Source organism: Atractosteus spatula, chromosome 15 (genome assembly GCF_055471065.1).
Source record: "Atractosteus spatula isolate fAtrSpa1 chromosome 15, fAtrSpa1.hap1, whole genome shotgun sequence".
NCBI lineage: Eukaryota > Metazoa > Chordata > Actinopteri > Semionotiformes > Lepisosteidae > Atractosteus > Atractosteus spatula.
This window is the reverse complement of record NC_142720.1, coordinates 21008566-21024649: the sequence shown is the minus strand read 5'-3', so window position 1 is coordinate 21024649 and position 16084 is coordinate 21008566. Positions and strand designations below refer to the sequence as shown.

The 16084-nt window shown below is 41.7% G+C and overlaps 1 protein-coding gene across 2 annotated transcripts in view; it reads right to left on the bottom strand.

The window, feature by feature from the left end:
* The window catches only part of ppp2r5d (protein phosphatase 2, regulatory subunit B', delta), a 30936-nt gene extending 15238 nt beyond the window's left edge, over positions 1-15698 (bottom strand). Inside the window, exons 1-3 of one of the 2 annotated variants that reach the window (XM_088933799.1) lie at positions 15581-15698; positions 14425-14508; positions 2905-3085 (exon numbers count right to left, since the gene is read on the bottom strand). In XM_088933799.1, the coding sequence (XP_088789925.1) occupies positions 2905-3085; positions 14425-14508; positions 15581-15607 (292 nt within the window). In that variant the 5' untranslated portion in view covers positions 15608-15698. The remainder of the gene's footprint in view (positions 1-2904; positions 3086-14424; positions 14509-15580) is intronic. The other variant, XM_088933800.1, reaches the window with a different exon arrangement.
* Positions 15699-16084: the final 386 nt, after the last annotated feature.

Below are 16084 nucleotides of genomic sequence, written 5' to 3'. Positions count from 1 at the left end.
GGCCTGGCTGCCCATAATTACAGTTAGCATGTGGCAAGAGGCGGCCTTGTGACTTTGAAAGAGGGGGGGGAATCACTGGAGCTCGTTTGGTGGAAACTCAGTTTGCTGATGCTTCAAGAACAACGGTGTCTAAGGAGTTTCCATTATTCGTCTACTACCTGTCAAAATAAAATGTAGAAATTAACAAAGACTTGGAGACCATGGTCTCTTCTTAATAATAATGGCCTTAACAATCTAAAGCTGATCATCAAGAATTACGAGAACCAAAGAATACGTTTTCTGATTATGTTCTTAAGCCACATACAGATAAAATAAGGAGGGATTTTAAATTTCCACAAAATTTCTCTAGAATAAAATCTAAAAACCCACACCCGTCTTCAGATGTTCATCCTCATTTTTATCTATAACTTATGCTGAAATTAGCTTATGAAGAAGACACCGCAGGCTGGAGAGTGACGTTTTAGGGGCTAAGGAAAGGCGGGCAGGTTGTGGCTGCCGGCCGACTCCAGAACTCGTACGGTGAGCTACAGGGGCAGCGGCGGCAGCGATGCAGACTGAAATTTGGAAAGAACAGCCATCGCCATGCAGGCCTGGGGGTCCCATTCACACAACACAAAAGAGGGAAAGGAGTCCGACGGCTTCCCGCATTTGTTTCCCTCCGATTCCGAGGAGACGTCCCAGCACACTAGAATTCAATCGAGGCTGTGGCTTCCCTTAGACCAGAGCACACTGAGAAACCGGTCAGGAGGAAACGAAAAGCTACCGGGACACTACACGAGACGTTTCCAACCTTAATAATAATGACACTTCGATTGGTTTCAGATTGCACCGATCTGCCGAGTTCAGTCAATGGGCTGAGAGGAGAGGCCGCATAACAGAAAGGTTATGGCAACGCATCTTCTTCCTTACAGGGAAGAGCCAATGCAATGCAAACTGAACTCCCGTACACAAAATGAGATCACTTCCCAGAAAAACAAACTGGTTTGTGTCTTTCAGCTGTTGATAATCAATGCAACTTTCTGGTTCCTGTCATTTCCGAAAAAATAATGAAACAGCACTGAAGCCATGAACAATGATATATTTAAAAGTGAAGACACTGCACAGCTATTGTATTATTCTTGGCTCAAGAAATATTTCCAGAACTATTTCAATCTTATGCAATATAATGACAAAGACTACAATTGAACTACTTGTAGGCAATACCTCTCAACCTAACAACAAAGCTAAGATTTTCTAGACAAACTGTCAGGATAAGATAAGCAACTGTGGTGGTCTGCACACCGGAAAATTGTACATGGTTTACAAGGTGGGATATGCATGTGGGGTTTGCTGTATATTGATCATGAGGCATTTTAGTTAGAGGGAAGTCATTTTGAATCTGAGAGTCCAGATTGGAAATAGCATATGTAAGGGAGTTGGTAGTAGCCTCTCTGTCTCGAACTCCTGTAAAGTCTAATCTCATGGTGTCCTTCCAAAGACGTCTTTGTTTTATTATTTTCACTTTGAAATTGGAATCTGCGTTAAGTTTATATGTTCTCCCCATATTCATATCTGATGTCTCCCAGGTGCTCCGGTTTCCTCCTACAGACACACTGACATAATAGCAGGTTAAGTGGCTTCTTGTATAACTGGCCCTGGTGTGAGTGTGTGTGTTTGTATCTGTGTGCGCCCAGCTATGGACTGACGTCCTGTCCAGGATGTGACCTGCCTTGGGCCAGATGCTTGCCGTGATAGGCCGTGAGCCCCTGCAACCCCGAACAGGGTAAAACACTTAGAAAATGGATGGAATTTGTGCTGCAGAGTACATTCTGACCTAACAACAGATTTTGAGCACTACAGCAATTAACAAATGCTAAAATACATGTGGCTGAATTAGGGATGTTCTCATGAAAATTATTATGATCTTTTAAGTCATACATTATGTGCAAAACCTGTTAAAAGGGGAAAAAGGCTAATTCAGAGATGTTTCAATTAATCCTACTCATCACAAGTGGAATTACTGAGGGGCTGGCGGACATCTACCTACTATAAATGAAAAAAACAACACCCCGAGACTAAAAAGTCTGGTTACATTTTATCTACTGCAGAAATAAATCACACCTTTCAATAGACTAAGAAAAACTAAAAATGTTTAGCTCAAAGTAAAAATTCATTCCATCAAAAATAAGAAAACTGGCAGATTCCATTTTGAATGCTACTACAGCTATTAAAGAAAATATTGCAAACCACAAAGAATTTAGGAAAAGTCTTGAAAAAGATATTTTACAGGACAATGACATTTCTCTGCTTGTGCCTGAAACCATGTGTACTTCACACTTAGATATTACAAGCCTCTTCAGATAGGGATGAGGCGCACATACAATACATCAGGAATGAAAGCTTAATCCAGTCAGCGAAGTGTGTTATGAAGAGGTTTTCTGACCCCTGTAGTAAAAGGTGTTGTCCAGTTACTGGATCAAACACGTGTTATCACAGCCACACCAAGGACAAGTCAGAAATCCAGCACATTAGCACTTGTGGCATTGAGCTTTTCCTGAGAAGCCTAATAAATTCTCCCCTAACAGTCTGCCGAGAGAGAGATTTGAGTTATCATAAGAAGAAAAAAGAAATCCTTTTGAAAAACTGAAAAATCCTTTTCAAAAATGTCTCCCAAATGCTTATAGTTAGGCTTCTTGAAGGTTATCGTTAAAGAGTGTTCTGAAGGAAGTAAAGAAGGAAAAAGATATTTTGTCTGCTGGCGCCACAGTCATATGAAATAAAAAGCATTCAGAATGCTTCTAAACAGAGTATAACACATCCCTGTGGTTTTGGGAAACCCTGCACAACCTCCGTGAAACTTGTACTTTCACTGAGGAACAGCAGAGCTCTGGAAGTGGAAGGGGCACCGCGATCTGACAACCCTACCTTTCAGAGCTGGGAGTTTCTGCAGCTCGCGGTTCTTGCTGAGGTTGAATCGTGACGAGCTCTGGCGCCTTTCCTTTTTCACGATCTGCGGGCCCCCCGAGTACTTGATTTTGTTCAGCTGGGTAGGAGGCGGGGTGCTGTTGCTGGGGCGTTTGCTCGCCGTCTGCTGCTGCTGTTGGGCCTGAAGGAAAGCACAAGCTTAGTAAACCTGCAAAACACCTCCATACACACAATACTGTTCACACACATGTTCCACTCGGACATCCCGTACTGCGCACCTCCACATTGGTACAGGCAGAGCTCAAACCCGCCGTTTCCCTCCACCTGCAGTCCATCAAACACAAACATGTCGTCTTTCTGCAAAACACTAATTGTGCAATCCAAACTATTTACAGATAATCAAATATTATCTAGTACTTAGATAATACTGTAATTAATCACACCCCCACTGGCAGAAATCACAGCTTCCAAAGGTTTCCTGTGACTAGCTCCAAGTTCTTCTATTCTTGCTTTTGGATTTTTTTCCCCACTTTTCCTTCCAGAACCCTTCTCATTCCAAAACCTTAATCCTTCATTCCTCTAAGTACTTCATGGTTGATTTTGAGGTATCTTTCACATCTTTATCTGGTTAAAACATACAACCTCTTTTCAGCTTTGATTTCTTTACTGACTCTGGGACACCAGCTCCTAGGATTTGTTGATGTTTAATTGAATCCGTTCTTCCTTCCAGCCGCACAATATCTCCTGTCTCACTGGCTGCCATAAATCCCCATGTCTAACAGCTGCCAAGGCTTCTTCAGATGCTTCACCCATTCTTCTTCAAATGCATCTTCTGTGGTTATGGCTAAAAAGGTCAATTTTCATTTCATCAGTGCAAAGCACTTTGATCCAAAAAGTTTCTGGCTCATCAAGATTCTGTTTTGCATACTTTTATACGTTGACTTTTGTGATGAGGTTGTAGGAAAGGTTTCCTTTTGACAGCTCTTGCATGCTGATCATTTTTGGGCAAGCAATGCTGTACTGTGGAGCTGTGAATAACTACTCCAGTCTCAGCTAAACCGTTCTGTTGATTTGTAGTCAACTGTGGGTTCTGCTTGCCAGATCAGACCAGTTTTCGAGCAGTTCTAGCAGAGATTTTCCTAGGTCTTCCAGATTTTGCCAGTTTAAAATAGTTCACTTTAACTTGCATTTCTTAATGTTGCTTCTGACAGGTGAAATTGCAAACTGAAATCTTTTACTGACCTTTTACAGCCTTCCCCCGATTTGCATGAGTGAATTATCTTTATTTTCCAAGACCTCAAACGCTGCCTAGAGAAGCCCACGGTTGTTGAAATTAGGCAGAACAACAGTCAAAACGTGAGAGGTTAGAAGTGTCAGAGTATTTGTTCAACCCTGGAATTGTCTTCACTTGAAATAATTCAAGGCATTGTGATTTAACCAGGTTTTGTGGCCTTTGAAAAGCCCAAATTAAAAAACTAGTAATGAATCAACTGGAAGGGTGCCCAAACATTTGCACATGCCACACTCGCTATTTTATTTTTTTCAATCTATTTAAATCAGCACATAAATAGTAATTTTCCATTATGATCTGTAGAAAGACGTTGGGTTTAACTTTGTACCATGCAGAGATTGCGTCACGTTCTGCTCACTCAGAGATTAGTGGAAACACAATTTAACCAGGCGTCTGAACTTCCTTGCTAGCACTGTCTTCAGCTTTCCATGAACTAATAACATTAGTTAAAACATATAATTCTCCACTCCCTTCAACACTTTTGAAAGCCTCCAAACATGCATACATATGTTAATCTAAAGAAATCTACACCTGTAAGTATTAATAATTCATTAGACAGAATTCACAGGAACAAGACAGTTATAATTCTGTTCACTTTATGTGGAGTTGTAGTGTAATTTGCGATGACAGATTCTCTTCACAGAAATACACAAGCACATGTGAAATTCAAAGTTCTTTACAAGCAAAGCTTAATGCAGTATTAAACCAGACTGTCAAGACCCACAGACTATACAAACATTTTGGCAAAACACAAGATAGAACCTTTATCAAACACCAGACCAGTAACAAATATGCTGAGGATGTGACAAAAAAACAGCTACTCAACACAAAATAATCAACCTGGGGAAGAAAGAAACAGAGGAGCTCACAACCCAGATGATGACTAGATAATTACCCTAAAGTTCACCATGTGTAATGATCTGTTTATTAATTTATTCAGTAATATGCAAGTATCTGGACCAATTATGAAAATCATCTGCAATTAGAAAAAAATTAAAATGACTAAGGGAAAAACAGACGATTTTTAGGCCCAACACTAGGCTGAATAGTGTTTGAAATTAATGTGATCATTTTATCTTGTTTCTACAAGTCCTGATGGATTTCTAGAGGACCCTTCAGAGTCTTTGTTTAACAAATTCCAATTACTTCCCTCAGAATGAAGATACAGATTTCCTCATCTAAAAACAAATAGGTTTAAGTTTGCTATAATGAGACTATAACCTTGCTTAACAAATGATTATTTGTGTAAATACAAGTGTATTGTTTGTGGGTTTTGTAGACTGCATGTTGACTGCATGCTTTAAACCAAATTGCCCCCTGGGGATAATTAAGGCTCTGTCACATTTGATATAGTATATAAACATACCTTGCTGATTTTTTGTTGTTAATCTCTACTTAACCATCAGCCCGGTAGAACAAAAACAGACAACTCAGATGAAACAGTAACTCAGTCTGGGATGGCACCAGCTGATTAAAGGCTACATGAATATTTACAGCTGTGGACAGCAAGCCTGCCACACTTCATCTGGAACAGTGCTATTTGCAAATCCATGTATTTTAATAGGCGGTTCTTTATCTTAGGCAGATATTACATACTAGAGACAGGCCAAAGGGCAGAATATCCAACTGATACATATCACCTCAGTAAATAAACTTTACGTATCTTCTGGTGGCAGGCTGGGTGACTAGGTAAAAACAGGTGTGTTATAAAACGGTCAGTGGGTCTGATTTGTGAAGGAGCTCCCAGGTGATCTGCAGTTCGACACACTGCATGAACCTGAAGAGATCCTTCTGGGTTTTACTTTTCTCTATCGGGGATCCTCTACCACACCCTCATTAGAGTGACCTCGAGAACGAATCTCTCTGCTGCAGTCCGGCGCCGGAGCGAAACTTGAGCAGGGGACAGCAGGCCTTGGGCTCGGGCATCACGCAAGCCAGCTCCTGCAAGGACCCCTGAGCCTGAATAGTCCGATCCAAACGGCCCGCTGGCCCGCTGAGGCGCGTGTGCTGCGGAGTGACGATTTGAACCCATTCAGGATCCTAGCGCGGGTCGGCCAGAGGTGGCACCTAGCAGCAACAGAGACGCTCCTTGCCGTGCAAACGCAGAAGAAGCTGTAGCTGCACTCCGTTCAAAACCTGTCAAATCCCATCAGCAGCACCCCCATCCAAGGAGGCAATTGTGGGAGGATGTTAAAGTATGGCCTTCAGCATCATAAACGCTCTATATGCAAGGCTCTACACAGATGGTATTCAGGTACACACAAACACTAAAAAGACCAGATGACTTTAATGTTGCACACGAGATGCAAAGGTATACACCTGGTGATGGCGTTACATTTTCTATAGCAGCATTTACCCTTGTAAATGGAAAATGCACAAACCTTTAGTGAAAGATATGTTTAATTGGGTGCTACTTATGTGAACACCCGCGCATAAGATGACAAAGGCGATGGGTGACAGTTAGGCAAGAGGAGGTGAGCACTCTTCTGTACTTAAGAACATTTGTTTTGTGGCCTGGAACACCTGCCCTCTCCATAAGAGCTCTTGTCTTGAGAGATCTCCTGGCATGTTGGCAGGGAATGAAGGATTTGACCAGAAAGTGTGACTCCATCTCCCGAGACCCACCAACTATGAGGACCCCCGCCTGCTGTAGTGTGTCAAGTCTCTTGGCAAATCAGTGTGCCAAAAATTCTTAAGAAGCTTAAGGAAGAATCGTAAGGAAGAATGGGGGCAGTGATGAGTTTGAAAAAGGTGGAGAAGAAGTGAGAGCAGAAAACTTCATGCATGAGGAGCAACAGTTCATATCCTGAGCACAGACACGAGTCTGGTCCATCCTCTCTGGAGATTCTGTGTGGACAGAGATGGCAGAGAGTGAACCCAACACAGTGCTACACCACTTGGAGATCTGTCTTCTCTTTTTGAGCTTCCCTTGTTATTCTTTTAAAGGATTTAAAAGATTGAAGTGGGAAGGGGGAGAGGTGTATAAACTGAGCAATGTGCACTGATTGGCGAGTTGGGATAAGCAGAGGGCTTGACCACACTGAACAGAGGTCAAACAGATGGCGAATCAAACCACACATTCTTCCTAGACAAGAAAACGATGGCAAAACAATTCTCTACCATAATAAACGGAGTAAAAAAAATACTGAACCATTAGGCACTCTGTCACTGTTTTTCTGACCTATTTACATGATTTAATTCATGATCAAGTTCTAGGAAAGAGTAACTGCTTACAGTACTGTTATTAAAAAAGCAGTATATCAGACTTATGACTGGTCACGTTGCAAACAGCCATACACAGGAATGATCAATGCCTACATCAAACAACAGTCTTCTTGTCCTGGTTTGACTCAGAGTGCCTCACTGCTGTCAAGAGGTTTAGGAAAATTCTATCTATGAAGCCAAAAACAAACTTTCAGGCAGTTTGATTTCTTATCTTATGATGCAATGATCAACGTTTAACAATGAAAACGTTGCAACAGGATTTCGTTTTTCACGGAAATGTCCGATTGCAAAGAATGAAGCGAGATAAGAGATCTGGGAGTCTCAGGGCTCTGTGAACAGGGACAGACGCTGCACAATTCCAATCTCGCTGCCAGAAGTTTGGAACTGAAAGACTCAAATCTAGTAAGTTATTATCCAAAAGTTCATATTCACTATTCCAGATTTAGCAATGCAAGACTTGGGGTAAGTCCAGAACTACTGGTGTGGTAAAAGCAAGCATTAGATAGGCAACTTGGAGACTGCAGGTTTGAACTCAAATTGTTCTGGGGCAAAAGTCCAAGGCAAGAGTGCAGAGCTGACTCATTCTCCCACTGACAAGTGCCTGTTCTGAAACTGCAGATCAAAGATCCACCACCAACTTAACACATTTCAGAGTATCTTTTGTTTTTCTTTGGATCAAGTATGATTGTGCAGGGCAGAACAAAAAGAAATGAATAAAAAGAGAGTCTTGAATAAGAAAAGGGGAAGCATCTTGAATATCCATCACCCTGACAGGGACAGAAAAAACGTTGTTTTTCTAAAAAATGTAGGGTCTTCAAGAAAGGATTCTCATTTGCCTATGCTTTTTACTTTTCCCCAAACATTTTAAATCCCCAAGATGTGATTTTTGTTTTCTGGGGGATAAACATTTCCACATGTGTGCCATGAAAAACTCATACCAGCCTTGTTTTGATGGTATATACACTCACAATGAAAATGCCCACCCAATATCTCTCTTTTCAGATCATGATCTGTCCAAAGAGTATTCTTTTAAATTTTACTAAGTACAAAAAAGAAAAAAAATCACAGGGGTTCAAATATGAAGAGTATGGATACCACTGGTGACCAAAGGGGACAGGTTGCGATGAAGACCAGTAGTCACTGTGCTTTACAGTGCAGGCTGCCATCTTGAGAGTACTATAAGCATTTAATTTCCCTGTTGTACTAATCCCCCAAACGTGAGAGCAGTGTACAGCAAAATAAAGTGATCAGTTCCTTCCTGATCATCATAGATACTGCCTGCATCGAATAAGCGAGGATGTGACAGATTCATTAAGGCCTGACAGATTTCATTTGTGTTTCAGAAATTGTGGAGAAATTCTAGAGTATTAGGGATGTAAGTATGACAAAAAGAGCACCAAAGCAACATGATAAGAACAAAAATGCATGGGTTTTAGCTCTTCTCAGTCCGATCACAATAAGCATGCTTTCACCCCTCACAGGATATATTAAGTAACAGAAGAGCCAAGACAGCTACAAATATAATGAAAACATCATAACCTTGCAAGATGTTCCTGATCGATCTGGGAAACATAAATGGTGATCTATGGAAAGAAAACATTTTCCTGAATAAAAGAGAAGAATTCTGGCCTGTTGAAAGTATCATACTGTTCTCATTTAGGACCACAGAGACCACCTATGGGTCAACAGCTATAAAAAGATCCTCCTACACTCCACCAGGATCAATAAAATTCTGAATATGATTACCAGCTTTTATAACTCTTACCAGATTTAAACACATAAAATCAAAAGAGTTCTAAAAGGATGATTTAAGAGTGTTAAATATGAACTTGCACTGAGATTATTAGTTAAAAATATTTTTCAGGAGAAATGTGCAATAAAGGAGGGTTTCAATCTGAAACAGAGATACTAAAAATAAAAGCCATCAAATGGTACACAGCTATCCAGCAGTCAATCCTAACAATTCTACAGCTTTACAGGCACCTCGACTAAAAGAAGTAAAAGAACTTCCAAGAAATATAGGAGCTTAAGCAACCAGCCTGTATTAAAAGAGCTCAGTCATGCTTTGGAAAATATTTATAATTCAATATATATAGACTCTAAAACTGTATGGAAGTGAACATTTATGAGCCTTGATTTATGTCAAATGTTTTTTTCTTTGAAAAATCCACAAAAAGCCTCTTTGACGTGCAACCTCTCACACCTCAGTGTGAAGAGCATTAATGGTAAAATATAAAAACAAACAGGTAAAATGAAGACAATCAGACTGCCTAAACACAAATAAAAGGCACTGAGCAAACCCATAGACTGATGTTCCTTTGGTACTTGAAGGTTAATAACATTTTTAACAGAGCTCCAAAATGCACTGAAAGAACATCTCTTTCCTCTGTTGAGGCAGACTACAGTTTCCATTTCCTTTATCCCCACAAAGGAAAAAACTGCAAATTAGAAATGTTTTAACAGAAAGAATTATAATGGCTTTCTTTTTAAGCTTTGTGACACGTTCAAAAATAAGATGAAAAGACCTCAAAACCACCTGTCACGAGGGCAGTACACAAAACATTTAACTGAATAAATTTACACTTCTATGCCATGATCTGTTTGGTTTCTGCTTCTTTCACAGAGAACTGTTTAAAGTGTTTAACTGCTAAATAAGATGCTACTATGTGGTAAAAATACACAAGTTCCTGACTTAAGACTCATGCCTTAGGACAACAGTCAGGAAAAACAAGCAGATGCACGAGGAGAACAGCAGTAGAAAACACGATTATGAGCTTAAACAAATACTAATGATATTTAAACAGATATGGTGCAGGCAAAATACTTCATAGTGATAATTTTCATCAGATAATTTTAACACCACATTATGCACAGAAAAAGGAAGCACACATGCCTGCCAGTCTGAGTTACTGGGATTTATGACACTTAGGGCCAAGTAAACAAAAGGTTTTGCAAACACCAGAGAAGCATTTTTTCTTGAGTTAACAGAATATCTCCTACAAGTGTTTGATTTCACACCTGATCCTCTGACTACTTTTGGACAAATTGATAAATGGATATCTGAATCTTTCTTAGAAAAGGCAGATGTTATTGCTTGCAGATTACTGTATTTGTCTGTTTGTTTTACTAATGTTCATGTGCTGATGTGTTACTTTCAAAGATGCCATTTTGCTCCTGTATCAGTGTAAACTGGAGGTTGGTGTTTAATAAAAAGCCTTGTTTGGTCCAACCTTTAACAAGAAACATTTAAAGCCTTGAATTAAATTTTTTGGATGAGGATATGTTATTTTCCCAAAACATTAATTATGCAATAGATCAAATGTGTACAACACACATACCTTTAATTACATTAACAATGAAAGGTCTCTAGATGTCTTTTGATCTCTGGATTTGTCAACATCTTGTGATGCTTTGTGTGCACAAGGCATGCAGGGAGTGGGCTATTCTTCCCAGACCAAAGATAAAACCACTGAAAAGCCTGAATGCGTTTCCTAACAGTGGATATAGCTTTGTGCTAGGCAGGGTATCACAGTGCTAATCCCAAAAATAGACTTAATCAATAGCATTACCTTTGTAGCAAGAAAAATACTGAAGGCACTATGTCTCTATTATCTATAGAACTGCTGTAAACTGCTGTTGAAAGAAATGTTCGTGTTATTAAACTAAAAATATTAAGAATACAACATAGAATGAAGGATTTCCTCGCATAAAGATTAAAATGTCTGTTTACACTGATATTAGATTCCAGACAGTGTGCATAAAGGTATTTCAACCCATTGCAGGGAGGATCCAGATACGGTCTCAAGCCTTCCGGGCCTCCAAGTCAAGGCACTCACCTGATCACAGGTTGAGCCCTATGATCACGGGTTCGAAACTGGGTCATGCCACTCGCTGACTGACTGGAAATCCCCGCGATCCAGCAGCGCGTGAGGGTGGCACAGTGTTCAGCATTGCTGCCTTGCAACGCTGGGGGACCTGGTTTCAGTTCCGGACCTGGGGTGCTATCAGGGCGGAGTTTGCATGTTCTCCTTGTGTTTGCATGTGTTTCCTCCTACTGTCCAAAGGCATACAGATAGGCTTTTTGGCCCTAGCCATGAGTCTGTTTGCGATGGACCGCGGGAAGGGTGGGGTTAGCTGCCATGGGTGTGAAAGGGACCTCACCTCCGGTGTTCAAACTAAAGATGAGCAGCTCAAAGGAGGGCGGGGAGGAAGAGTCAGCCTGCACTTGCTCGTTCACCCCTACAAACGGTCACGGGGACTGCAGCTGACAGTCAGGAAGGGGAAAAACACTCCATCGGCAATTCCAAATCAGGCTGGCATCATAAAAATAACTGGTCGCTCTCCATTTGCAAAGGGGGAGCTTCATAAAGCTCTATTTCAACAGGGAAGCTACTACACACAGACAATGCCTAGGCAAACACTCCAAGCATTAAAGACCCAAATGAAAAGTGAATAATAATGCAGAAAACACAGGGAAGATGATTAAACAAAGTTTGGGGCAGATTAAAAGCATCAGATGCCATCGTACCATTTTGATTTGCTCGAGATTAATCAAAACCAAACTGCTGTCCTCCATGCCAGACTCCTACAGCTGTGTCCCATTCATCAACATGTTACTTAATCTACAAGGAAGAGACTGCAGAAGGATTAAGAAGAGTGCTAGCTTTCTAAGAATATAGCATCCGTTCATTAAATGCATACAATGATGAATTGATGGGAATAAGACTTTTAGGCTTAAGAATCCAACCATTTCAAAACAACACAAGCTAACTGCTACCTCAAACGGGGAAAATGTCCTAAACAGAGACAGGCAGCGTCAAACCCAACATTCTGCCTTGCCTCAGATCTGTTCATGTGAACATCTGCATTCAGACGCACTTTGCATTTTCAGGAGAAACTTTCTCAAAACATCTGTATTGCTGGCGAACACGTGAAAGGGGTCTTAAGGAATTATTGTTCCAACAGCTGTGCAAAAAAAAAAGAAAGCCTTAAAACAAAATGACAAAGGAACAGGAACCTGGATGTCAGAGAAGACGGTGCAGCTCTGTATTATATTGCTCTGTTCCCTTTTCCTACATTTGGATTCTAAAACCCATTCATGGACGCTCTTGCGGACATGTGCAAGCCCAGAGTCTCCGACATTTGAGAGAGGGGCTTGTTGCATGATATGATGGGAAGCATCTGAAATTGAACGTTAGCATGTGTTACTATTTAATGCAAATCAAGAATGTGGAAAATTCTTTATTACATTTGCTTAATCTGAAAAACAGGGGCTTTCTAAACTGCAGTACACCCCGAATAGCAATACCGTCATGACCCCCACCTGGTCCTCTTTTCTCAACAGCTGTAACTCTAGGTGTCAAAGTGTGGACAGAGTGAAGTGAAACACTGAAGCTGACCTCATTAAGCCAGCTGTCCTTCCATTCCTGCTTCAGTTGCAAAATTCCTAGACATTCAACTACATAAAAAATAATACTTTCCGATAAGCAAGAAGGATTCCAAACCTTGTAGTACACACAATTATAAAGTCATACATATGCATAAGCCTAGAAACTGCTATACACCTTTACAATGAAGTAGTCTGAGCAATCACAGCTGGAGAGAGCTTTGCTGAGTGCAGTTAAGACACACTGTTGAACACAGAAAGCTACATTTCCCTTCCAGATCAATGCAAAAATCTGGATCAAAATAAAGTGCTTTGCCTCCTGAAGATTTCTCTTGATATTGCAAAAAAAAACTTTGCCAGTTCCACCGCTAAAAAAAAAAAATTAGATCCATATTTCAGTGGATTACTTTTCAGTCCAGGAACATTTTCAAAAGATTTCAGCACAGCCATGGATCTGGCACACATTCAAAGCAAACACTTTAAAGCTGTCTTTTCAATCAGTCCGTGTTTTGTGTTTCATATAACCTGCTCACAACTCAACACAAACTCTGAGGTAAATCAATAATGTACTTTCATTTCAGTGACTGTCATCGATAGAACTTTGACCACCATTATGTTTTTGGAAATCCAAAAATGGTGTCTTGACCTAACCTGGTTTACACACAGGTATCTGAACCAGGGGAACGAAACAGCGATTACTAAGAATTCAATACAGCTGGTTCACAACATCTGACAGAGAAACACAGTGGAACTGTGCATAAGGTGCAAATGTAAACACTCTGGTTTCGACAAAGATCTCAGTTTGTTACATGAAAACAAAGAGCTTTCTTGAGAACAATACTGATTAATGCAGGTACTCTTAAAACTTTTGAAAAATGTTTTTTGCCCATATACAGCAACAACAGCCTGAGTTGTTGTAAGTAACAACTTACAGACACCACAATGTGTTAAACACACACAGCAATCTGTCAATCATCGTCTAACCTATACAGAGTCATAGGGGTACTGGAGTCTATCCCAAGCAAGCAACGGGCGCAAAGCAGGGTAACCCCTGGACAGGACACCATCCATCTCAGGGCACACACACACAAACACAAACACTCACACCAGGGTCTACTTTGCCAGCAATTATCCTGCCAGTACGTCTTTGGACTGCGGGAGGAAACCAGAGCACCAGGAGGAGACCCACGCGAACACAGAGAGAACATACAAACTCCACACAAACAGCACCTCAGTGCTGCAAGGCAGCAATGCCGACCACTGGGCCACTGCGAGACGCAGAAACGCACCTATGGACTTAAACACACACTTACCCTGAAGAACACTAGATGGGTAACCAGGAATTCGTAATACAGTAACATACAGTATTTCCACCCACCAGTTAGAGATCAGCACTGCGTTTTAAAATTGTTTGGGGGGGGGGGGGGGAATCAAATTAAGTTAACCCTGAGTAGTACATACTGATTCTAAAACCCTGTTGTACAAGGAATATATTTGGCAAGTCTTTTACAACATGGATAACTGATGGCACAGTTCTGAAAATGGACCCTACTCCGCCAACAGCACGGAAAAAAAAAAAGCATGGTATAACATATTATATCAATATATACATCTTTACCTCTTCTGAATTCTCGGGTCCGGTGTCCTTTGCCCCGCCTGCGACACTGTTTTTAGTGCCACTTTTAGCAGATTTCGCGGGCTCCTGCGGATGACAAGTCATAGAGCACATGAGCTTCATCCCGAGCACGGTGGCCGTCGGCACCGCGCCAGTCCATACGAGATGGGAAAACAAGCGCTTCTCAGCGCTTTGCGAGAGCAACAGCTCTGGGGTTTGGGGTTTTTTGTGAAAGCACATGACAGAAATGTGATTTGCGCACGCAGCCTGGATGGATGTCTTCTACAGGTGGGGGATGTGGAGATAAAGGCATTCCGGGGAGAGGGCATCGCACACACTCGGCGGTCCTGCGCTAAAGCATCCTGTTGGCAGGTGGTCGTCGCCTGCACACCTAGCGCCTACACGGTGCGTTTCTCGGCGGTGACATTGAACACACGGGGAGGGAAGCAGGGAGCTCCTGGCGGAAACGCCACAGCGGCACAGCAAGGCTGGCGGGCTGGGTAAGGAGACCGCGTTTCCCATCTCCACTCCGGGCAGCGGACACCGGCCGATCTCCTCCGACACAGCTGGGGTGGGGGGACGGGGACAACAAAAACTTGACACTGAAAACGTGCATTTCATGTCACACGGCCGCCTCGAGTGAAACTGCATCTTCCTTCGCCCGTCCATGGACCCACGTCGGGCGAGCGACCCGGGTCGTTTAAACACGCGAGTTACAAAAAAAAAATCACAGCGTTATTTCTGCAACAGACAAGAGAGAGAGGAGAGGGAGGGGGGACCAACTTAACACTCGTTTCCCCCTGCCCCGGCCAGTATCAATTTCTCACACGAAACGGTCGGTAAACAATGTAGAGGCGCTTTCGCGACTGCCGTCCGCCCCGAAGGCCTCCCGAATATGACTATTTACATTTTCTTTAAAGCGATGCATTATATGGTGGTTGTTTTTTTTTTTTGCTTTCCCAGCGAGTTAAATCTACCAATAATATACGAGAGTGGAGAGGTGAGGTACTGTAGGGCTCTTTCTGCAGGGTCTCTAAGGTAGGCCTTGCGAATAAAAAAAAAAAATCAAGTACAATCAATTCCCTCTCCCGTCTGTCCAAAAACAACATATTTTTACTGTGCTGATCAAATTCCCCCTCTAATATTTTAATTGCATTACCTTTTCTTTTTTAGTTTTATTCGGCATTTTGCTGCTGTTGTTGACGTTTTCCACGGTGACTCCGTGACTCGCTTCCCCGGCACTCGCTCGCTCTCCTCTCGGTTACCTCCAACTCCCTGCGCCCTTCCAGCCCAGCGATATTCTGATTGGCCCGCGAAACGTAGTTCTGCCTAGTGACAAGCCCAGAGGAATTATTTTATTGGGCAACTACCGTTTTTATAATTAATTCTTTTTTTTCCTCCGCTCTGACGTGACGAAGTATAACTCTGCCTAGCAACCACACCAGCGAAAAATGTCATTGGTCTGAAGGCTTCAGCAGATAGTACAGACGGCTTCAGCAGTTCAATATAACGCTGTTTCCGGAGAGATGCGCTTGACTTCAGTGAAAAACAGTTATTTTTCTATATTTCTAACGCGGAATAAACATCATGGGTACTACATTTTGACGTTTTAATGGATCAGTTGATTCACGATTAATAACCTAAACACAACCATATAAGCTGC